At 37.7% G+C, this 25593-nt stretch overlaps 1 protein-coding gene and 2 long non-coding RNA genes across 9 annotated transcripts in view; 1 reads left to right on the top strand and 2 right to left on the bottom strand.

Moving 5' to 3' along the window:
- LOC100644721 (teneurin-a) overlaps positions 1–25593 on the top strand; it is a 704524-nt gene that overhangs the window by 666560 nt on the left and 12371 nt on the right. For 5 of the 7 annotated variants that reach the window (XM_048406770.1, XM_020863510.2, XM_048406768.1 and 2 more), the window contains 8 exons: positions 4930–5049; positions 5638–6281; positions 7274–7487; positions 11299–11563; positions 12942–13072; positions 13840–13986; positions 14542–14749; positions 20841–20867. In XM_048406770.1, coding sequence (XP_048262727.1) covers positions 4930–5049; positions 5638–6281; positions 7274–7487; positions 11299–11563; positions 12942–13072; positions 13840–13986; positions 14542–14749; positions 20841–20867 — 1756 coding nt within the window. The remainder of the gene's footprint in view (positions 1–4929; positions 5050–5637; positions 6282–7273; positions 7488–11298; positions 11564–12941; positions 13073–13839; positions 13987–14541; positions 14750–20840; positions 20868–25593) is intronic. The other 2 variants (XM_048406769.1, XM_048406771.1) reach the window with 2 other exon arrangements.
- Positions 11757–13011, bottom strand: LOC125385312. The gene is made up of 3 exons (XR_007224396.1): positions 12920–13011; positions 12436–12771; positions 11757–12160 (listed from the first exon to the last, which is right to left on the bottom strand). It is a non-coding gene; the product is annotated as an uncharacterized LOC125385312 (long non-coding RNA).
- LOC125385313 lies at positions 19100–22736 on the bottom strand. Its single transcript, XR_007224397.1, has 2 exons — positions 20969–22736; positions 19100–20892 (listed from the first exon to the last, which is right to left on the bottom strand). It is a non-coding gene; the product is annotated as an uncharacterized LOC125385313 (long non-coding RNA).

Genomic DNA, 25593 nt, shown 5'->3' with positions numbered 1-25593 from the left:
GCATGCATGCGGAAGAGAGGCGGTCGTGTGACACACACGTAATGCACGTAGAAGGGGCGATTGGCGATCGACGCGAAACGAGGACGAAAACGACGCCACGGTTGCTCCTGATGCTCGCGAAATAAGGTCAGTTCACAGTTCACTGCAACTCAATTTCTAACGATAGTTACATAACGAGCAGCGTCGATCTCACGGGGACGCTCCTTCTTTTCCAGTTATTTCGCAGCGCACGGTATCCACAGCTAGAGTTAGTCGATTCCCATGCTCTCGCGTGTATAGTGCCGAGGGAGGTATATAGAGGTCGCATGCGTGCTTTTCCACGCGCGGACAGTAATTTGTCTGTCACCGCTGACGCGTGGAATCAAAGGGACGATGCTCGTAATTGGAGTTGCACGCTTGGTTCTTGGGGTTCGTTCGTTGTATCTTCTTTTTTTCCCTCTATTTTTATTTTCTTTTTCCTTTTTTTTTTTTTCGACGGAGAGGTGGAAAGTGCATTGACGGCAGAGTGTGCGATGAAGTTGATTGAGAATTCTGATGGGGAATAAAGCTTGAATATGTATTTTAGCATTCTTTTTTAATTGCCAGTCGTGACAATTAAAAAAAAAGGAGGATAGCAAGTTTTGGTACACGCTTTTGGTAAGAGGTATCTGTTGCTTCTATTGTACTGTGTATGTCATGCGATCAAACGAAAAAAATAATTTCTATTAATAGGAAAATAAGAGAGATTGGAAAAAATTGATCTTACCGTTAAATGCGCAATCTGACACCGAGTAGATTCTGTATACGCAACAGACAGGCGATCTGAATGATTGACCACATGAACATCAAATAATCGGCATAACTAACAAAAACCGATGATAACTAACAAAAACCCAATACAGACGGATCTGTTAACAGATCGCAATCAAAAGTCGACCCGACAAATATACATATCAATCGTCGACGCGCTAATGGAACACGCTCGTGCAATGTCGTACACGTGAGAATTCTATTTGTCAGCTCATGAATTTAGCCGGATGACGCGAGAAAGAAAATATTAGCCGACATACAAATTACCGTTTCCATCGGTATGACACGGATCTCACCTACGATTGATCGGTTTTCGTCTCCGTAGATCACGCGACTTCTATACGCCAATGTTATCACGGATGCGATAAATCGAAGGAGTTCGTAGCGTTTTATTCTAATTACCTTATCATTGAATCTTTTCATTTTCTTTACGTTTAAAATTTAATTCGTATTTGGATAACATAGAAACGTTTGGAGTAATGTTCTTATTCGATCCTGTTAATTTAAAAACTGAAAAGCGATTCGTTTTATCGAATAGGAAGACAATCGATAAGAAATTTATATTTGTGCAAGGAAAACAGCAAATAGGTAGATATCGATAAAGAAAGCAGCAAAAAAGCAAATAGGCAATCGATCGGTTAAGGGGCGATAGTTTATGTGAAAGCAAGAACGAAAGGAATCGTAAGCCAAATCCATTTCTAGGCTGACGAGACTGAAATTGATTAAAATAATAAAATGAAAATATCGAAAAAGAAGAGGAAAAAACTAAAGAAAAAAGAACGAAGAGAAATAGGCAAGTTAGCGAGAAATACTGATGAACAGAACGTGATTTTCTATTTGTTAGATTGTTCGAACGATGGTAATACGTTAATTCAATTAGCCAAGAGCACGGAGGCAACGAACGCGTTGATAAGCCAAGAGGTCGTTAGACACGTTGTATTGTAAGTGGTATGAGGAAGAACGGCAAAAGGGGTGGGGTGTTCGCTTTTAAAAAGTCTCGTTAACCCGCGTAATTAATTCGCTGCTGGCGGACGCGAACGCGGCCACCGGGACAGATAATTAATTCAGCCATGACAATTCTCAGCCGCGGATAAGGATTTTATTGTGAGATTCATTGAGCCGCTTTAAATTTGATCGAACTGCCCTCTCATTGTCTGGAAGACATTAATATAGGTAAATGAAGAGGAGGGATGTTTAGCGAAACTTGTGAGAAGTACAAGCGTTATCTGTGTTCATCGTACGAAAAGATCGAAGAATTAGGTTAACAGATTCATCATAATCTCGTGTCATTGCTTATCTTGTTGACTTGCATAAATATTTCACGTAAGTATAATGACTCACGTCTAATCGTTTTGCAAGCATTAGCAAAGTTTGGCAGTAAGAATTAGCTTAAGATAGTGAGAAATAACGAAAGTAATTAATGTAAAAATAAAAAAAAATGAAAGTAAAAAATGTAAAAAAAATACGGTATTAGGAGTTAGCATAAGATAGTGAAAAATAACGAAAGTAATTAATGTAAAAATAAATTAATAATATTAACGTAAAAATAAAAAGAAATGAAAGTGAAAAGTGTACAAAAATATGGGGTGTAGCATATAATTTGGTATTATTACTGGTTATACACATATATTTAAAATGCGAAGAGATTAATGCGCCTGCAGATCCGTTGAAGAAATATCACTTTGACAAATTAGGGGGATTCCTCTGGAATTAGGTTTATGATGCTATAGTTACGTACGGAGGGTATTTACGAGAGAGAATACCTGAAATTCAGGTCACCAATTTGGCTCGAATTTTGTGCAGAATTATACGTGTGTAATAATATCCGAAAAGTGTAGGTAGTAGCGTTCGAATTTTCTGGGAAATCGTATTTCAAGCTGTAAAATTTTTATGGTTAACAAGATTCTGTTAATTAAACGGTGGCATTAAATTAATCGAGCTTCGAAGAATCCCTCGTTTTAAACGCATTTCTCTCTGTGTTCATAATTTCTTACGCGTTTTTTTTTTTTTTTAGTAGGCTTAAAAAATGTTTGAGACCATGGTAACAATAACGATAATCATAAAAACACATTACTAAATTTCTGTTATATTTTTCACGTATAATTACGTTTCTGTATTCCTTTTTTTTTAATAATCTTTACGACTTACGTATTTTAATTGAAGCTGTAACAAAACTCTAACTAGTAGTTTTATCCATTTTCGTTAAAATTTACGTTCTCCATTCAATCTTCAGCTAATGTTTCGTTCATAAATACGTTGAGTATGTATATACAGACCGCCATGAAAGAGTATCGGGTGGCCTACTTCTTTTACAACCCCATTAATGTCGCGTTTCACATAAACAATATCGGTTTCTGAAACTGTATTTGTAGAATGTTACCGCAAATATGGCGAACGAAATACGTTAGTGGTGTTGTAATGAAGATCGTGCGTTGCCAACCGAACTACAACTTACTACAACTGTTTCTAACTAACTAGAATCACCGTTGTTTGCAGAGAGAATTACTCGTTCCACGCAAACCATAGCCATATACAAGAAAATTTACGGATCCGTGAAGAAAATTGCACATCAATCATATATGACACAATTTTTGCAATAAAAATAGTGTCTACGTATATATAAAAACATGAACATTTCGCATTACGTATACACGTAACCTTCCTTCTATAACAAAAAATTGGGTAGATCGAGCAGAGAGTCGATGTTTTACTACTCCATTCATCGTTTCTGATAGTTACGTCTATGATAGATTTGACCATCATAAAAGGTCGAAATCTATAAAGATCCTATACACCTTCAACTTTCACACAAACGCAATTAAACTAAAAAGATCCTTAGCCTAATCCATAACCGATACACCAACAGAAGGTAAAGTGTACCGATTTCTATTCCTAAGAATTCTATTCCTAAGAATTAAAAAAGCTACAGTTAAAAATAACAAAGAATTTCGTAAAATACCGTAAAGTAGAACTTCTTAATCCGTTTGATCTTGAAGTAGAAAGAACGTAGATTTTTATTGGCAAACAGGGAACTGGACCAATTACCAATGGCGGGTATTAAACGCAGAAACAGAGGCGCGGCCTTTGTCGTTCGGCTGGCCGCGCCGCCTTGAAAAGTTACCAAGGGTAGTCGGGCCGTGGAAATCTAGTGTCCCATCGTAATTCGAAAGCGATTATTCGAATTTATGAAGCCATTAGGACGCCACGGGACATTCCACCAAAGCCCTGTTCCTGATTCCTGGCGCAATAAAAGAGTCGCGTTACGGTGGTATTTTGTCTGAAGTGGCGGCCACCTACATTAAGAATATAACAAGCTGATTGCGTGCGCCTTTGTTGTATGAACGAAGCGTACGGTGTACGTGAGCGCCTTTGTGTATGTTTATAAAGAAAGCTGGCCGACGATGGCACCGTAAACTTTCTTACGATGTAATATCGCGGTGGTCTAGCAACGTGGAAATTCTCGCGAGTACGCCATTCTTTCCAAGATCGAGTGTTCTCCGGCGAAATGACGAATCTATGGCTCGTTCGTATCTTCCGATTGGCGCGGAAGCAGCTTGCGTTTAAATGGATAAATGTAAAACATAAAATGCTTGCTTTCTCATTTTACTTTATGTATATATATAAAATAAGGAATATGTATATATATTCTGGAATTGCTTTTCTAGGATAATAGGATTTTTATATTCCTCTCGAACGCAACGATTCGGTAGAACATCTTCCGGTTACAATTCTTTGGTTCTCTTAGGTTTTCGTAGAAATGACGCGTAAGCAAAATTAAACGAAAATTCATGCTTTACCAATACGTGAAAATACAAATACAAATCCACCTTTAAACGAATAAAATAACTTTGAGGTCTGCGCGTAAAGCAAAAAGTGGTTCGATTAGTCGGTATGCTTTTTTAAAATCACGCGATCTGTGGAAACAAAGTTTTCATGTTCCATTCCACTTTGCCGTGTGTTGCTCTATAATACATATATCTGAAAGCTATTTTGAAAATTCAAACACTGTGAAAACATGATCAAGTAGAAAAAAAAATCTGTTTACTCTAAAACAGAACTGATCCTCCATATGTGTTATCGATATATCTCCTGTGAGACGTGCAGTGTTTGATGTTAAAGGGGAAACTGTTTTCTTTTCAGCAGTGAGCTCCATGCGGCCGATAGACAGCACGAAATGCGTAGTGGTCCAAGACGTGAAGGCTGTCACTCATGAGAACGCGCACGTTCACGACCCGATATCAACGCAAATACCCACCGAAGGTAAATATCGAGCGGTATCAATTTGCATCCACTATGCATGATGTAAATACTCCGGCATACGACGTCTCGCGGTAATTGCTTTTGGGAGGCGTCTGCTACGTTCGAATGGCTTCCCCGGCCTGATATCGGCCGTCTCGTATATAACCATACAATGGCCACACTGAGAATAATATCGGTTCTGATGTGTAGCTACGTTCGTCGAGCTATGCTACTGGAACATTTGTCGCGAGACTAGCAGACTAAATAGCGCGACAGACGTTTACGCTTTGACCGTTAAAGTCGTTGGAGACACCAACAGAATCAAAACAGAATACCCATATTTTCCTCAATTTGAATTTTTTAATCTTTATAAAAGAATTTCTACTTTATGTGAACTCAATCGCACAGTTATTCAATTATTATACATTTTCGAAAGAATATTCTGTACTCTCAGTCGGAGAATATTTTTCATATCTTAGCTATCCAAATAATATCTTTATATTTTCACGTTCACATAAAGAGGAAACTTTAAGATACTTTTACTCTAAGATACGTAAAATTACGCTTAATAAGAGCTCAGAACGTAATCGAATTGCTGCTACTACGCAGAGTCGCTGCCGACGAGTACGGCAGAGCACTCGAGTGCGTCGGACAGTGCCGGGGACCAACAGAGTGACCCTCAGATTCAGCAATCAGCACAGCAATGGCCGGCGGTGCTCGAGCTGCAGGCGTACAACGTGGCTCACTCGGCTGTGATCTCGCCTTACCATTTCTGGAACACCGAGTTCCGGAACAAGCAGCCCGCCTTCATCCGACTGAATCTTACTCTACCCTGGGGCGCGAACTTCGCCGTCTACGGAAGACGAAACGTCGCTCCGAGTGTCACGCAATACGATTTCGTAGAATTCGTGAAAGGTGGCAGAGTGGATCATAGGCTGAAACGAGACACTAGCTCAGAGGCTGTCAGTTTCATGAAAACAGCTGCCACTGAAGCGCGATCCAGCGACAATCGGTCGTACCAACATGTGCTGATCAAAAGAACGATCGTAGAGCCGATGATGGTGAACGTTAGCCTGCTACAGTATCTGGATACCGGACGTTGGTTCCTTTCGGTGTATAACGACGAGTTGCAGCCATACAAAGTCACCCTGGTCGTGACAGAAGCCGAGGGGGTATCGACTACCTGCCCCAACGACTGTTCTGGAAGAGGATCCTGTTATCTTGGAAAGTGTGACTGCATCGATGGCTATCAGGTGTGTATCCTTAGGTTTCTTCGAAAACTGCCGCGAGGTTAAGAAGGTTAGCAACTTTTAGGGTGGTAAAGTTAATGAAATACATGAAAAAAATGTAGTTTTAATTGAAAGAAAAGAAGGAACAAAGATAAAGAATCAGAAGATTTTTATTTTTTAAATAATTTTAACCTCACATTCTATCTTTTTAATGGTATGTTTCAGTACGTTCGATGCTTGTATAATATATTATGTGTACTGTGTGCTAAATTTGTGTCGAATCATTGACCTGTACGTTGTGCCGCTCCCCTGTTAGCCTCAACTGATGAGGTGAATACCTGTTATATAACAGGCAAGGTGGGGTCACTTTAATCGAGATCAAGTGGACAGGTAGAATATACGCTTCAGCTGGATAAATATATAACCACACTTACATTAATGTTACGTTAATTGATTACGGAACTGCGAACTGTAAGATTAATACATGTAATAAATTGCTGTTTATCTACCCTTGTGCATATAAGCAGAACATTTAAAAAGAACACGTATGGTTCCGGCTAGGGATTAATTATTTTATAGGTAACATGGAAAACATTTCAACGTAAATTTCTTAGTCGCAATTATCGTTAATTACTAGTTTTTAGAGAATCAAAAAAGAAAAAATCTAAAGCACAACAGTTCGAAAATCGTAAAAATGAGAATTCACGATCGTACATAATCATCGTATCTCAGTCTCAACATAATATCGACAATAATTCTAAAGAATAACAGTCTTTATGGCATCCAGTACCACAATTCCTTAGACCCACAGTCACAAATCTTGCACATAGTCGTAGGAAATCACCTCGAACGATTCAATTTGTCCATCAACCTCCTTCACGTAGCGATTCGAAAAGAATTACACGGCGATCGAAGCGATTAGATCGCGAAATGGTGTCGCTAAACTCGCTCGTCGATCATATTTATGGGGGAGCAGAGAGAATGGAAGATAATAGAAGAATCGATGAAAATTTCAGGGGGCCGATTGCAGTAAGAGCGTGTGCCCGGTGCTGTGCTCGTCTCATGGACAATATGGTGGTGGTATGTGCCACTGCGAAGACGGCTGGAAAGGTGCCGAATGCGATATACCATTAGGAGACTGCCAAGTTCCTGATTGCAATCAACACGGACAGTGCGTCAGAGGATCGTGTGTTTGTAATCCTGGCTGGAAAGGTTCCTTCTGCGACGAACGTAAGTTAAAAACGTGTCTGGCTATTATAGATACTTAGTAGTTACTTTAACACAATTTAAAGCGTATTAAAGCTCAGATTGGAATCAGCAAACAATTTGAAAGTACGCGCTGCTTCTGTTATCGATTGAAACGTGAAAAATGTTTGCAACAATTCACTAGAAGGTTGTTAGCAACATGATTTTCGCACAAAGTCAAATAATTTAAAAATTTTCTAACGATTTTAATGATAGCGCTAAAAGATACAAGAAGCCAAGTACAAAAATTTTAATACAAATTTAAGCATCATAAAAAATACTCTAATTTCATAATGGAATGGCCTAATAAAAATGCTAATGATCTTAGTCGCGTAAAAAAAGAAGAGAAAAGGTATACGAGGGTAAGGCGAGATACGGAGTATATAAGCGAAGTACGGAGAGCAGTGGAGTTCAGTTAGGCGAACGATCCAAGTCTGCGTTCGACGTCTAGTAACGACCCCTTAAGACCGATTGTTTAATCGGCTTCTCGCTCACCCTCGAATTACCAACGTTCTTGGCGATAAAACCGTGCAGAACTTACTTTCACCTAGCTGCGAGCCCCCTGGAACGCAGGGTGCACGTCTATGTGATCCGGATTAAGATTGACATTGATAACGACACTGATAAGACAAGATTGACATCCTCAAAAAAAAAAAAAAAAAAAAAGGAAAAAAAGAGAAGCAAAAAACTCATCAACGAAAAGATTTATTGCAATTAGTTTATTAGATGATTAGGTTTTTTTTTATTAGCGCATAGTTGGTAATGCATTTTTCAATTTAATGGTACTGTCACTGTATTACACCTATCTCAGGATTTAAATCTGTGTAAAGCTTGAGTTTGTTTCGCTTAAAAGCATCTTTGTGTAATAGATGTGAAACAAAAAAAAAAAAAAAAAGGAAAGAAATACCGCGGAACATGGAATGTAAATGTGGCCTTAAAACGGGACAGATGATCCAACTTTTGAGTTCATTAACGGCGACATTATGGGCAGAATGTGTACGAGCATGCGCACAACATCGCGCCATATTTTAGCGTTAAAAATGAGCAGCGGAAACGCGAATGCCTCTCCGACGAACGTTTACCTCTCGTCTATTTCTGCGTCGGATGTTGTTTCTTCATATTTGTCACACCGCCATTAATTTCCCCATAATTCAACCGTACGTCCTGCCCTCTACCGTACACCACTATCCGGACAGATTCAAGGTATTAGTAATGCACGTTCCCTCATCCGCTAGGCGAGCGTATACCGTATGCCTCTGTGTATAACCTATAATTAATGCACGTTCTCTCGTTGAATTTACATATGGGTCAACCATTGCGGCAATTCAACCGGGCGATTAGTTTCGTCGTATTTAATGGTCGTTTTAATCCTTTCGACGAGCATCTTGCTATTGTTTTTGATTTAGTGTAACTGTGTCCAAAAGGAACACTGTAGAGACGTTTAACGTTACGATCCCATTAATCTTACTGCGGTCTACAAATTTTTATATCCTAACCTTGCTCTCGTTTTAACGAACGAAAAGATCTCTATTTTAAGAGAGACTTTAAACGAATAAACGATGAAATTAATTATTATTATTAAAATAGAACTTTTAGAGACAATTGAAGGGCTGCAAATCAATCTATCATTATTTTATAAAACTGCAGTATTCTGTATTTATTGTTATAGGATGTTAATTATATTTTTTCAGGTTATGAACGATAATGAAATACTTTTAAAAGTCGAAGCACGTGAATGAAGCTAGATACGTATACAATATCTTATTTTGTATAACTACTATCATTTACACCACTATGATTTTCAATCCATCAGTTGGAATTAGAATTACAGTTTGCTACTTGTAAATCATACGCATCTTTCGCATCTTTCCGTTTAATGATATATCTCAGGAAGGAATAAAATTTGAGTTAAACGTCTTGAAAGTGTTCTTTGTTAGAGCCATTCCGCGGAAGCGGGAATGGAAAAATGACGTTGTTGGAACGAATGGGGAAATTATTCGCGGGAAAAGAGACGCTTTGTCTCTGACACCCTTACGATTTCATCATAACGCTTCTTTCTCTATAATTCTTCAACAAACGATGGGATATATTCGTTTCATATTAAGATCTCGCGTTGGTACCGCGATGCGGAATGCATTTACTCGATGATTAGGTTACTAGAATTTGTGTCTCCGACACAGACCAAAGAATCTGTAGTATTCGAAATCGTAACATTTCCAGTATAATTTTATAACATGGAGGTTGCCCGATAACTTTGTTCTCACAAATGAAACTGCTTTTTATTTTGAATCGCTCATTAATGCTTTTAATTATTTCACGATGTTATCAATGGCAACTATATGACACACTCGTGGCTTTTTCTGGTATATGTCATTAACGAAGTTTGAATATTTTAAGCGTTCATATTAATAACAGTTTCCAAAACTGGTCGAACTTCGTAGATTAGTTTTACCCTCCAAACTGGTGCCTCAATAGGTAGAAAGAGTACGTGTCGCGTAATTTTAACGCGAGTCTCTTTACACACAATTGCATTGGTCCTCTGCAATAATGTCGATTATCACTTCACATAGAAGTCGCTTTTATCGTGTACTTCAGCGTTGTTAATTACATTTCACGGAGTACCATGTAGCTTTTACAGCTCCACAAAAAGGCATAATTAACGTTTACTGCATGATTATTATCATCATTCTACTCTTCGCTTCCTATAGTACCAACCAAAAACATGATAAAATGCATTCTTGTTGATATCTTCATTTCAACGAAACTTTATAAGTAAAATGAAAAAAACTGTTCTTCCCCTGCAGTCTTCATATTTATAGAACATCTTACACAATTTAAATAATGAAGCTGCCTCTCCATTGCTACGCATCTTTTTATTTAAAAAAAAAAAACAAAAACAAAAAAGAAGAAAAGGCTAATGTGATTTTTCTGAGAATAATCTGTTTCCTTATTGCTTCACTCTGTATAAAAATACCAATGTATCGTAGCGGTAAACATACCAATATATCAGTCGGCAAATACTGAGAGATCGCTTATAACCGGTCCCATACGACGCGAATGGCAGCGTGCATCGCGCCGCCAGGACGCTTCGGAATTAAGTTTCATAATTTCCCCGGGGCAGCTGGGATCCGCGGGAATAATGCAATTGTCCCGATGCCATAATTTAAAAAGTTGGTCCATTCGTCGGTGCCCAGGGCGCAATCACCGTCGACAGACCGGAAGATGCCTCGTGTTCTTAAAAACAATGTTAAGTGTATTCATACCAGCAAGAGGTCATTGCAGAAAATTCAAGATAGTTGCCATATATGCCAGTTCGGTACGGTGAAGTTTGTTAACAATACGCTTGATTCGGCAAGGAAATATTTGTTGGTAGATTGTTGGGTTAACTTCAAGAATTTTAGTTTCACCGCTCAGGTGTAAATAGTTGTTTGGATAAAGTCACAATCACTGTTGGACGCTCAAAGTTGAGCAAATTTTACTTGAGCTTTTTAAATATATAGAACAGAAAGTTGTATGTGATGTTAACTTTAACTATCAAAAAGTGGTAACAGTAAACTTGTTAAATATTGTACGATTAATACAAAGGACCAATATTTTTAAAATATATATTAAAATATATTTAATTATAATTTAATTATTTTAATATTAGTAATATATTAAAATATATTACTGAAATTTAAATCTATTTCGGATCATATAGACCCGATGAGAACGGCAAGGTTTACTAGTAAACATAAATTAATATAGCAAATATAACTTACAATGTAAAATAAATGTAATTAACAATAAATTACAGCTGATTGTTCGGATCCAAACTGCAGTGGTCACGGCGCCTGCGTTGCTGGTAAATGCTATTGCAAAGCAGGTTGGCAGGGTGAAAGGTGTAACCAGGTCGACCAGCAGGTGTACCAATGTCTGCCTCGTTGCTCTGACCACGGCACGTACGACCTCGAATCCGGAAGTTGCGTCTGCGAGGGACACTGGACCGGTGTAGATTGTTCACAACCAAGCTGTGGCCTCGATTGCGGACCACACGGAACCTGCGAGCAGGGTCTTTGCAAGTCAGTACACGTTGTATAGCGCTACACTACTACCACATGTTTCCTTGTCGTCCTTTATGGGTCCTTCGCGAATTTGAATTGGGTTACCTGGACGCGTTTCCGTATTCAGCAGGAAAAGTGATGCGTATCCTTTTGGCCTTTGCTCTTTAACCTCGTTCCTCGCTGTGTGGGTTAAGTCAGCAAGATTTATTTTATCGCGATTTCGGTTACATATCGTGTAACTTTTCGGGTATTTGGCAAGGGGAATTTTGCGAGGGTTAGAGGGCTCATATTAAAATCATTCCTAGGTAATTTCTAATTCTTAGAAATAGAATTTTAAATGAGTTTACGTGAGTTAATGTTTGCATGGAAAATGAATATTATAAACGTTGCTGATCTTTCGTTCATTAATTTATATAACAGAATTTTAGCAACTTGCTACGTTATTTTATTTTTTTACATAGAACCTTAATCGAGATTACAATATTTCTTTCTTCCTCCGATCAAGCTATTTTCTTTATTCCCACATTCCCGTCTTCGGGATCCTGTTCCACGAAACGCCAACTTTCACAACAGTCTGATTAATTCAGATCCATCTACTCTTTACTTAAAATATACCTGGAAGACATTCAAAGATACTTCGATCGAGTTTATCACGACAAGTTAGCAACGGTTAAGAGAGAAAAAAGAAGGGGAGAAAAATCGCAAAGTGTTGGAATCCTAAGCAGGGACAAGGAGAGGAGGTGGCGTTAGAGCGTAGAGGCTAAAAATGAGTAAATTGCCGACGAGATCGGAGGCAGGAAAGTCGAGGCTAAGGAGGTGAAAAATTGCGAGAAAAAGGCTCTATCTTAGGGGTGGCCGCCAACTTATCACTACTCGAAGGACCGCCCTACCTTCCCGACGTTCCTTTGTCAGAATCAAGGACACGAAAGAAGATCTCCTTTCTCATATTCTAAAGTTGACGCCTTTCTCGTCTCCCTCTCCTCTCTTGTCCCATGAAAGAGCGTCCGTAAGCGCAAAAAGTTTCCCACCACGGCAGGACGAGTTCGGAACTTGCCGGAATCCGTGTCTTTTTCCCGCTTTCCTGAAGGGTTCCGCGCGGAGGAAATCAATTTTGCATTTGGACGATAAAGCTGAGCGCATTTTTCTTCAGAAATTGTGCAGGACGCCTACGGAACATTGGTCTTGAATTGTATGTTGAGCCTTCAAAAGCCGATTTTGACTTGTCTCTGAGGAAGAAGATTAAAGATTTGATAAATAGTTGGATATGATGGCATCTGAAAATCGCTGTCAATATTAAATTGGCAAACGTTAACGTAACGTAAATTAAAGTAACGATAGACTGCAGGAAAAAAAAGAAGTTTGGAGTTTGAGTACCTGAAAGGTGTGTGATTTTTAGGTGCAACGACGATTGGACTGGAACCAAGTGCGATCAAAAACCGTGCGACGCACGCTGTGCGGAACATGGCCAGTGCAAGAATGGAACTTGCGTTTGCAGTCAGGGATGGAACGGGCGACATTGCACGTTGCGTAAGTAAAATATTAATGGCATCGCCGGTAACGCCGTTTAAATTCATGATCTTTCCATTTGTTCCCATGAAATGGTAATTGTGAAACGTTGATGTAATCGCGGATCAAGGACTCCGGATATTCAATCTCGTTACTTTGTTATTTTTATTACTGTTATTGCTGTTATATTATCATTATTGATTGTTTCCTACGTTACTCGTAATTAGGGCAGTAGATTCGAGAAATGATATCATTCTGAAGATAGATTGTATAAGAGTAAAACAACGTAGATCTGGGTATAAAGATACTTAAGTAGAGGAGGTCGATACTTTGTCAGACAGAGCAGTAAGAAACTATCGTTTAATAATAATTTATACTTACAAGTAGAAATGATTTTCAAATAACAAATAGGTGCTATCCCAGTACTGTTATTTCACTTATTTTTATATAATTATTTATGTATTTTTTTAATTACCTAAAATTTCACTTACTACGTTATACAACTATGTATGTATGTATATACTGTAGGATATTGTTAGGAGTTTGATCGATCAAAACTATATTTGACTCAAGTAATTTATATTGCAACGTTATATCAACCAAATGTTAATTAAAACTATACAAGAATTGTTCCTATCGAAAAGTTATTTCCTCTATCGCGAAATATATTCTTTCATGGAATCACATGTATCGTTTATTCTCCAACACGGGGCTGGTATCGATTTTCAATTAGCTCCGATCGTTGCCCGATATCTTCAATTAAAACATTCACGCCGTTCCCTTGACAGCTGGATGCGAGAACGGATGCAGTCGCCACGGACTGTGCACTCTGCAAGATGGCGAATACAGTTGTGGATGTTCAACCGGCTGGGCGGGAAGGGATTGCAGCATACGACTCGAAATGGAATGTAATGACTTTATTGACAACGATCAGGGTGAGTGTATAAATATTATAAGTAGAAAGAAATGGTAATAGGAGGAACAGAAGATTATTAGACCAAAGCAATTATAATCGTGTAATTTTTCATAATATATACTTTTTCTACTGCTTTACTATTTCGCCTATTTTGATCTAATCTAAAAAGAAAACGAAGGCAAATATTTATAGAAAATATAGGTGTCTCATTGTGCAACAGCCTTAAAGGCTATTCAAATATTTTCTATTACAGCAATATCTAATTTTTTCCTATTGCCCTGAAGTCGAAGTAAGAAATTTTTTAAATTTTGACAAAAGATTCAAAGACTGTAGTAAAATTAAAACGTTCTTTTGATGTGTTACAAATTCCTAAAGTTCCAAAAACTTCCAAGGTGATTCCAAAATTCCTATAGAATTCCAATAAAATTAGGAACTTCCTAGACAGCTCTAACAAAGCTAAAAATACCTGAAGAATTTGAATAAAAATCGAGTTTTATCCAAAATTAAAATTAAACGATAATTTCTTAATATCTATATTCAGTGAACGTCTGATACAAGAAGTAATGTTTCTTAGATGGCATGATGGACTGTTCTGACAGCGAGTGTTGCTCGCACGCAGCTTGCGCAGAGCATATCATGTGCCTTACTAGTAATAATCCCGTGGACGTCCTTCTCCGCAAACAACCGCCCAGCGTGACCGCGTCCTTTTACCAGCGCGTGAAATTCCTCGTTGAGGAGAACAGCGTACAAAGCTACGCTCATATGAACGAGTACACCGAAAGGTAAGATCGACCACTTCTTCTCACACGGTTCTACATTCAGTCAATCATTCTAATATTTATAGAGGAACGCTTAGTTATATATACTTTATTTTTACGACGTCTAACAGGATATAATTGCGTTTAGAAGAACGAGCGAGTCGTTGACATGACAATCAAGCGCATTGAACTTTTTCTTCAGCTACTAAGAAAAATCTCTTTCATTAACTGATTCAATAGAAACATTGTATTAATTTTATCGGTGACAAGCAAGAAGGGACATGAAAGGGAAGGTTTGAATGTGTCACAGACTTTTAAAGTTTTGATAATTGAAAATTTTGTAATCGGAATTAATTAGTGGAAATATTTGAAAGTTGAAGTGAATATTTGAAGTTGTCAGAGAATAGAACGTTTGTCTTTGTAATTACTAGAAACTAATGAAATCTAATTCCATGTTAAATAGAGGGTTTAATTTATCCTTGAGATACTCAAAATATTCCATTCTTGTATTGCATTAATATATTTGTCATTGACACATATGCATACCATGGGAGAATCTCTGTATTTTAAATATTCAAAAAGAAAATATATCTTTTAATTTAGCATCGCCACTATTGACGTATAATTCTTAAAAAAAGATATATCCACATATTTAGAAATTGAAAAATATAAATAATCTGTCGGAATGTTTTATTCGATAGTAACGAATTTCTTCGATCTTCAAAAGTAGATATTGCAGGAAACATTCAATTATTCCCTTTCGAGTATCCAACGGGATAAAATGGAAAAATCTAGGAAAGATTAATTTTCAATCATAACAACGTCTGGCTCGTTCGATAGTCGTCGATACCTACACGTACCGTTTAATTAATGAAAAAGAAAAGAAAAGAACAAACAGAAAAAAAAGAAACGTATAGCATAGCTGCGTGTCATAGTTTCTGGCCTTTTACATTTTTCGAATGCGTTTGACATATTACGCGGCTGTTACTTTCCTCGTTTTTATCATCCACGAGAACTGCGCAGATCATTGATTTCATTCAGAAGGGACATTGTTTTTGTTTACCCGTACGGTACATTAACGATGTGTTTCACGTAAAAAAAAGCCCGAAGAATATATGTATACACATATGTGCAGTATGTGTTATATATATACATGCAGAAAAAAAAAACGTGAGAGAAGCACATCGTATCATTCGAGAAGCGTAACGTGTCTGATCACACACGGACGATAGTTCCGCCGAAGAGTTTTGTTTACGCGGTCCATTTTTTCCGACGAAGCTTCACGATGGGGCAAAATAGTAAAATACCATAGGAAAATCGTTCGTTGCATAACTTTTGGCAATCTCCCCTTTCGTATCGATCTGTTACGATAAAATTATCAAAGTTCTAAATTGTTCTTCAAATATTACATGGATTATTAAAAAGGAAAAAGGAAATATTTTTTATAGCGATTTATATATTACAATAGTTGTCCAATATTATTACACTTGAGTTTACAAATATTTGTCTTTAGTCGATTTGCTTTTTTTTTCATTTTTTTCTCCAAATATATCGAAACATAGAAGATTGCAATGAAAAAAGAATTATTTAAGGGAATTGTTTCGTTAAACTGTTTTCTTGCACTCGAATAGCGTTTTCCCCATCGTGAGCAATTTTTCAGTGTCGAAAAAAAGAGTGGAAAAGAAGAAAAAAAGATTGAATCAGATTTACTTGCACCGCCATGCCAAACAATCCGGTATATCCGTGACAGCTGAATTATCAAGAGAGCCCCCGGTGGGTGACAACCCTGCCAACCCTCTAACCATCCTATTCCTCGTGTTTCACCCTCTCCCTCCCCCGAATGCCGAACGCGTCAATGATCATCTCGGAAGCATTGTCGATCAAAGGAGCTTCCTCGCGTGCATCTGATATTAATTGCTAGCAGTTTAGTCCTGTTTCATGCCACGCTATGAATCTTGTCTCGCGAGGTGAATTCGCGAAGGTTCCTCCAAGCAATCGCGTTTTGCAAATCTTCTTCGCCTTATGAAACTAAATCGTTGATATTTGCTTTGGTAACTTATTGTTTGATAAAATAACAAAATATGTGTTTTCTCTGTGTCTTAAGAATAGTGAAAGGGTTTTGATAAATGAGTTTCAAAACTGTTTGCTTTGCTGAATAGCTAGGGAATTTGAAATAGACGTAAAGTGAACATAGGGTGAAATGAGAGAATAAAGCTATCTAGTAACTTTATAAGTAACCATATAGGGTAAAAATTACTTTACACACAGTTTCAATGCTATCCAATCGTCGCCTACTGTTGCAACAAACGAATTTTATCCTATTGTTAAGCTAACCTAATTCTGAAACTTGCCAATATTATAAATATAGCTTTGCGAACAATCAGCCTCGGAGATGATGCTCCAGCGTGTATTTTGAATGAACCAAATAATGAACTCCTTTTACTGAAACCCTTCACTCAATTTCAAGACGTATAATACGCTTCGAATCCATCTATTAACTCAACAAACCAATGTTTTATTTTCCAAGCATTGGTAGAATTATCCTTTGTGTCACATAGCCTCCGAAATAAAGAAACCATTCTGTTTACGAACAGTATATTCATCTGTTCCCTGTAACACGTAGATAAAGGAGTAATAGCTTCATCGAAGTATATCGCGAATATACGTCACTTTGGTAATTCGCTAAGCGAATAAAAGCGAGAAATTTGATCGGGCGCGTTCACGGTCACCATCCTTTGTTCGACACTGATGAAGATTTGCTCGGGACGCGTGCTGACCGACGCATCGGAGCGGCAGCGAGCGTATTTCGGGGGATTCGTGTATTTTGTCTAGTGTTTATCCTCTGTGTGTACCCTTGCCACCACCAGATCACCATTCACCCTACAGCCGAAGACCGAAAGAGGCTCCGTTCTACGTACAGACTGTGAAGTACAGACTAAAATTCTGTCGAAAGAAAAAAAAAAAGACAGAAAAAAGATGAAAAGAGACAAAGAAATTGAAAAAAAAAGTCTGCACACGGAGAAAATATTCGAGAGACTGAATTTTCGGTATTCTCGGTCGTTTAGTGGATTAAGTTATCCGTGCGAAGTTTTTTCTTTTTTTTTTTTTCAATATACAGTTTCTAGGCATCGCGTTGTTCCGTAAAACAAGCGCGTCATACGAACAGAAAAATGCTTAACCTTTGATCGGTAACGCGACAAGCAGACCGTGTCGTTTTCCAAATTTCTCTTGTGACTTACCAGCTATTTCGGCCATTTGTTTAAGCAGTTCACCGACAATGGGAGATTCATAGATAAAGCGCACGAGGGCGGTCGAGTCGCGGTTTTTACCCGAAGATACTTTGATACAAATATCAGGCTACAATCTGTTGTTACTTTTCCTTGAATTATTTTAGTACGAGGGAACATCGATAGAAAGAAACAACGAATTCCGAGAGTCGATCGCCCACGAGTAAAATTATTTCTAGAGATGGTAGACACAAGTTTGAAATCTGTCGCGGTTCGGTCGCTTTTCTCGCGCGTCCACTAGCAGTTCAACACCACGAAATCGAACGTTCTGCGTATGATACACGATAGTTCCGTGTGTGTCCGAGAAAGAGACGTACGGAGAGCGGAACGGAAGTTTGTTTGGTCCTGTTGTAGCGCCCATTGTTTCGTCGCGGTATTGATCACCGACTTTCTCCGAGCACCCTTGCTGCCGCCTTGAAACGCTTCTTCCACTTCGATCCACATGGATAAAATTTTTTTTCTTTCTTTTTGTATGTGCTTTACATACGCAACTACTCTGCTTGGGAGGCTACGCGTACGTGTTTCACCGGTTGAAAGAATGGTATAAGCTTTGTACAGTCTGCATTTGAAACGCTGTTAGAATTAGAATCTCTTTTTATGGTGAGGGCACTTTAAATGACTAAAGGATACGAAATTAATATGTAAATTATGGTTGGAGACGAGAATGATTCTTTGTAAATAAAACATGTCAACGCACGAGGAAAAAAATTGTTTTAACCAGACTGTCTGTTTTTGCATTTGATTAAAATGGCTTTTATTTAGTATTTTTTACTTAGATTTTTATTTAGTTGTTTCGGAGAGAAAATTTTAACTTTGACAGAACGACGTACTTAAAAAGATATGGTAACTAGATGAAAAACATCCTAGTTAAATATATAAATATTTTGTGTAACGAACAAAGAAATTGTGGTTTACAAGGTAATTCTAGGAATTGAGGTAAGCTTCTCTACTTACAATTAGTAAAAACATAGGAAAGTGGTAGAGAAAATATTCGTATAATAATATGAGCTTTATTTTTCTTCAAATTCACAACATTGCAACCTACAGCTTCTATCTTTTTATATCTTTTGCTTAGTTTAAACATTAATTCTATGTCAAAATTTCATATATTTATTGATGCATATTACATGAAGGAATTTTATTTGACCTTGTTTGTTCTTTTTATGGCAAACATTTGAATGCTGATGTAAAACATGAAACCCCTTGTGAATTATTTGCTTTTTAACATTTATCTTTGATACATTTACACAAATATAATAATTTGTTGAATTGACAATAAAATTCACTTAAAAACGATGGCAATATATAATTACATACATAAAATCAAATGCACGAATTTCATTAAACTTAACAGAATCATCTTCTATCATTCTTTCGAGCTTTCATAAATGAGCTACAATCAATTATAACGTTTCGAAGCACTTTTAATATCAACATTTATTAGTTCAAAATTCAGGACAGTTATGATCAATCAGATAACTTCTATCAAATATTCAATCATCAATCGATCAATATCAATATTCGAAATTCCCGCCAAGGCGAAGCGTACTCGTTTCTTAACTTTGATTTATCTCTACATAGAATCACCGTTTTCCAATCATACTACGGTAACTACTTTCTCCTTTCTGGTCAAAATATAAAATTAAAAGATGTAGAGTAGGACTTGCAGTTTGTATCATAGTATAAAATTAATTTGGATCATTCGTGAAGCGAAAGAAAGAAAGGGTCGTTTTTGATGAAACGACCCAGTGATCGCTAATTCTCCCCACCACTTTCAATGGAATCTCGAGCGTACAGACTGCATACAAGTATCCCGGTGAATCAGAAATTCAGGTTGGCATCGGGATTGCTCGGACAGAGCGTAATCAATATTCGAAGATCGTCTGCCAACATGGCAGTCCAAGCTCCGATGGAATCTCTCCTCATTGTCAGTTCGAGGCTCGGCTTCGATGAGCGACGCGATAAGAGGATCCTTCGTGCGACACCCGTTACTCGTGACTCCCTCGATACGGGACGAATCTCGAATCGACGTCGATGTTGGATTCCAAACGAAACGACGACGGCCATGTCTCGTTAACGCGTGTGCAGTACCCGTTCCAAATGCATCGATCACGCGAAGACGCGCTGGAGCTCTCCATCTCTTTCTCTCTTTACTCTGCCTTTATATATTACATATACATATATATATTTACTTATATATGGATATTATTATATATACATACATATATATATATATTATATACACGTGTATAATCGTCGTATATATACAGATGTGTGTGCGTAGTTTCCAACTTGTGTCTGTCACGTGTATTACCACTCTATGTTGGATGAGTCTGTGAGTGACTGCGTTCATGTTGCGTGACTGGCGAAGATCGCGTGTGTGATGGGTACGCTTGATTAGTGTGTGTCTACGTCTATTGTTTCTGTAACGGCGTGCGGAACATTGCGATAGAGCATTCGATTTTCGCCGCGAGATTCGCGCGTACACGATCAAACTTGGCGCGAACGTGCAATGGGGTGGGGGGATATGTCTAGTGTCGTATGGTGGGGATAAACCTTCGGAAGTTAACCTCCGATCGAAACAATCGTAGAGAGGGAATCGAGGTTCGCTATATCGAAACGGTTATACCGCGATGGCGCGAAAATTTGAAATGCATGAATGAAAAACGATGCAAAGAAAAGGGAATAAAGTCAATAAGGTATGATTATGCGAAATATACGATTGCTCGCGCAATGCTGCGTACGCGCGTCCGTTTTTTTGCCCGCAAACGCGGGTTCTGTGACCGTGGTAACGCCCTTTCTTCTCGTTGGTTTTTTCCCACACGTAGTACGTTCTGGAGTTCCTTTACACCGCGGTAAGTTGCAGCTCAAGCTCTCTCGCTAATCGTTCATTAATCCAAAAGAAAAAAAAAACAGAATTTTTTTTTAATGAAAGAAAAAAGCAAGAAAAAATTACCTTCTATTTGCTCGTTTCGCTCGTAACATTCATCTTACATGTTTTTTCGTATGTCCCATTATATGTAATCTATCTATATATGTATACGTATGTTCATACCCTTAGCCTGCGTATCACGTCTCTCTTTTTCTCTCTTTCTCCGTTTCAGTTATTGTTTTTGTCTCTATACTACTCTATATATATTCCCTGTTGGTCTTTTTCAACGCTCTTTATATTTCTTCTATTCTATCGACCCTGGTTCAGCCTGTTATCGATTCAGTTACGTTACCAATTATGTTTGCCAGTGTTTGATCATACCTCGCTTATTTGACTCGTCTCTCCGCCCTTTTAAACCCTCTATACTCCGTTTTTAATCGCCTGTCTATCGTTTTCCTCTCTTCTTTCCATTCTGTCGCTCTGTCATTTTTTAGTTCCGTCGCTACCTTTTTACCTGTCTACCTGCGTATTTGTTTCTGTCATCTCCGACTCGACGGCTGCCGCTTACTGTTCGCGTGAAAAACAAATTTCAACGAGGTTCGATGGTCCAGCTTCGTTAATATCACTTTTGTACGACACAGGGAATTCGAGTATTTGATAATCGAACAAAATTTACGCTGATTCGTTTAGCAGTTGAGTTGTAGCCCTGTAACGATACCAAAATTCGAAACCTAAATCGCATTTGTTTCGCCTTTAATCTAGGGACTTTGACGGGTCGATAACAAAACGAATCTACTTTACCGATAGCCTTCAAACGAGGAAAATTTAAAATCAATCGAAATCGCGTGAACGTATCGCCACAGCCAAAGGGTCGAGCACTCTCTTCACACCTACATTGAAAGTATAATCGTATCGAAGTGTCTCTGTGTTATCTGTGATATGTCGTCGGATGATCGTTGTCTATAATCCTGCCGTTGTCCGCCCTTCTCTCTACTTCTCTCTTTATTCTGTTTCGTTCCTTCTCTGTTGTTCTGTTTATGTATTGTCATCTTGTCCTGTTTAGCGCTGAGTTCTTAGCTACTATTACTATGATCGCCCTGATATATACCGTAACCGGCTACAAACCAAGTAATAGTATGTTTGAGAATCGTGTAATTTTTTACGTAACGATATATATCCTGTCTGGTCTTGTGTTGTTTTTTGTGTTGCCAGGCTTGCACTTTTTTATGTACGTTGTGTATTTCATAACCCCTTGTCGAATTTGTTTCTAGTGACTTTTTGTCCCCTAGCATCTTATACACGAACGCTGACTTTATTGCGCGCCTCTTGCGTCAAAGACATATATATTCTTGCGTTCCATTTTTTTGTTCAATTGTTCCTTTCCGTCGTTTGTCGAGATAAATTGATGATATAAAATATTATACATCATCATTATTAACATATATATATATACATACATATGCGGTAGAGGAGATACAAAATCGTGGTACAAAATCAAATAAAATATATATATATATAAACGATGAAAACGAGAATGAGAAAACGTGTTCACATCACGTTATATTGTTCCGAATCGACGGATCGGCAATAATTACGAAATCGGAACCGTTCAACACACAGCTTTATGATACAGGATATGATACGAAGGACCCGAACGACCATTCCCTCTCTTGTCCCTTGTCTACGTCTGTTATCACCTGTCTACAATGTGCCAATAACCCCGTTACACCAAAAGCCCTGTGTCTGTCTTTAACCGATCCGTGCTATCTACCCACCGAAAGTTATATCTCATACCAGAACACGACAGAAACCCTCTTTTGGAGAAAATCGATTCGTCCGTATCCGTCCGTGGTTCACGTCAAAAACCGGAAATAATTTCTTATAAATTAAAAGACGGCAAAAAATTTCCTTCAATTAATATCGCATAATCTCGCGGTTCGAGTGTTTCAATTTTATACGAACGTTTTGAAAAGAACAAGAATCAAGAGATCATTTGAAATCGTTTGAGAACATGTTATTTTATTCGAGAATGAGAAACGGACGAGTATTTGAACCACAGAAAAGTTTTCAAAACGAGAAAGAAGAAAAAAGAGGAGGCAGAAAAGAGGAAAGTCGTTGACACGTTTGAAAGTGAGCGCGCGCGGGAGGAAAAGAAATATGGCGCGATGAAAGATAACTTAGATAACCGTCGTATCGCTGACCGAGATGGAGGGAAAATTTCCAAGCAAAGAGAGATAGAATTCGGCATTGCGTCGGTGTATCGCGCGATCTCTCTATCGAGATACCGTCATTCTTTGATTTTTCTTTCTTTACTATTTTTCTTTCTTTTTCTACGTTTCCATTATTCAGTCTTGCACACATCTAGGTTCAGTATCCGCCGCCAGATGTCGGTGTGTCTTGAAATTGATCTACATATATATATATATATATACAAGATATATCATGTACATATATATATATATATATCCGTTTCTCTCTTCTTTCCGTTACGTTTTTTTCAATTTGATTTAAACTGATTTGCGTTTCCTTTTTATATACCGTTCACTCTGGTTTTTGGATTTTATATTCTTATTTTTTTTTTACCAGTAGTAACAACTGTGCCTGCCACCTTGCTATGCTCGTACTTGGAGGATCAGAACCCCGGTAACGTTTGATCCCCAAGTCACCGATGGAACGAGAATGGTGGCACGGTGCACGCAGCCGGAAGTGCACGGCATTGCTCACTTTCCGGGACGATGATGCGATCATTTGTCCCTTGGACGAATTAGATATCGTCTGACTTTCGATTCACGGGGGAATGTGTGGATCCTCCAAGAACGAATCATGCCCCCATACGCAATCCCTTAGGGACCAATGAATATATATATATATTTATACATATATCGAATGCATCTATGCAGCTTGTTGTACGTGTTCTATCATATTTTCATATTTTGCTAAAATTGACAAAGGAAAGATGATTCTTCATTACGCGAGAATAATTTGAAGAATATATTCTAGTAGATGAGTTTGAAGGGGCACTGTGAATGTTAAGAGAACATTATTATTTTTTATTAGGACAGTATTTCATGGTGAATGTTTAAATATAAAATGTTTAACCTGTTTATAAAAGTAAAGTTAAATTATTGTTTTAACATTATTTATTAAAACTATTTTCTTGATTATAAAATCGGCAAATGTAGATGTAAATATCTCGACACCCCTGTAGACTCATTCTATGTAAATTAAAAGTATTTTCACGTTTCATGAACTATAATGGACTAAACGGGATAACTTACAATAAATATTTTAAATTCGAGTTTCTTTATGTGAAAACAAATCTATCGTGATTTGTTTCAACTATAACTATATAATTATCTTTTTAAAGAAAAATACGTTCTATTATAATTGATTTCTTTATACATTATTAAGTCTCAAGAACGAAAAATTATCGACTTTCTCAGTATTCTAAGATGTTTTTTATTTGCGGATATAGATTACTTTCTCCATATTCTACAAATGCGGGAGGCATTTATGGAAAATATCTAATCACTGATACCAACCTGATTGTGATTTATAGGTATTGTTCAATTTTCATACAGCATTCTCCGATCAAACAATTTTTTGTACAATTCTTCAACGAATATGATACACAAAAACATGACGTAAATTTTTTAATTAGTCGCAGCTTCCAATTGTACAGTTCGCACTTTAAATATAATCTGCATAATTTTTATAGATAAAATAATTATAAATGATTATTAATATTATAATTTCTTTCATTTCCGTTTGTTACTTAAATCAGTGTCTCACAAACATATAGAGATGAGTAATTAAGAATCACCGTGTATAATATCTTCGTTCACAAATGTCGTTGCTCATTACACAGCGCCCCATAACAAGCTGCGTACGTATGCACCCGATTCACAGCATATTCTCTATATATTATTATTATCATCATTATTATTATTATCTTACCTACCTATATCGATCTCATTATATTCAGCACTATTACACAAATCGCTTAAAATATTCAGCTTCAACATACTCCAACTTTTATATATCGCAGATAATCCAGCCCTGAAACTTATTACGTACATATTTTCATTGCCTTTATTACATATCTATTTATACATGATTATATATGCATGCAGTTCTACTCTCACGAAAGTTTACTACCCGCCCTTTATTTATTATTATTATTATTATTATCCTGCCTCAGGACGATCGTGTTCTTTTTTGCTCCCGAATTGACAATCTGCTCGATACTCTTTTAAAAAAAAGAACAACTACCCACAGTCAAGCAAAAAAAAAAAAAGAAGAAATGAACAAAACCTCTTAAAAGAATGCAACCATGAACAAAATACCATGCAAATTGCAAGAAAGTGAATGTGACTGAAAGAAAATGTTCCCGCGTCGTTTGCCAATACGATGCGACAGCTAACCTGTAAGCATGATCGAGAAACTGACGCTGGCGACATCTAGGTTCGCTGCATACACGCGATGCCGCGCGCATTGTTCTGTTTGTAAAATCAATTTGTATCGCTTTTGGATTCAACCAGTGGCATTAACTCCTCTTGCGCGAACTATCGCGGCCGGTAAAGGCCTGCTCGAATGGAGTTGCGGATTGTATTGGCAGCGAAGTGAGAATATTGGATCGCATTGAACCGTTGACCGCGGAAGCTGATTTGACAGACAAAATCGATTGTTCGCGCTCTCGACGACTTTGT

This window comes from Bombus terrestris, chromosome 6, assembly GCF_910591885.1.
Source record: "Bombus terrestris chromosome 6, iyBomTerr1.2, whole genome shotgun sequence".
Taxonomy (NCBI): Eukaryota; Metazoa; Arthropoda; class Insecta; order Hymenoptera; family Apidae; genus Bombus; species Bombus terrestris.
The sequence above is the reverse complement of the archived record's forward strand: the minus strand, read 5'-3'. Positions and strand labels throughout refer to the sequence as shown.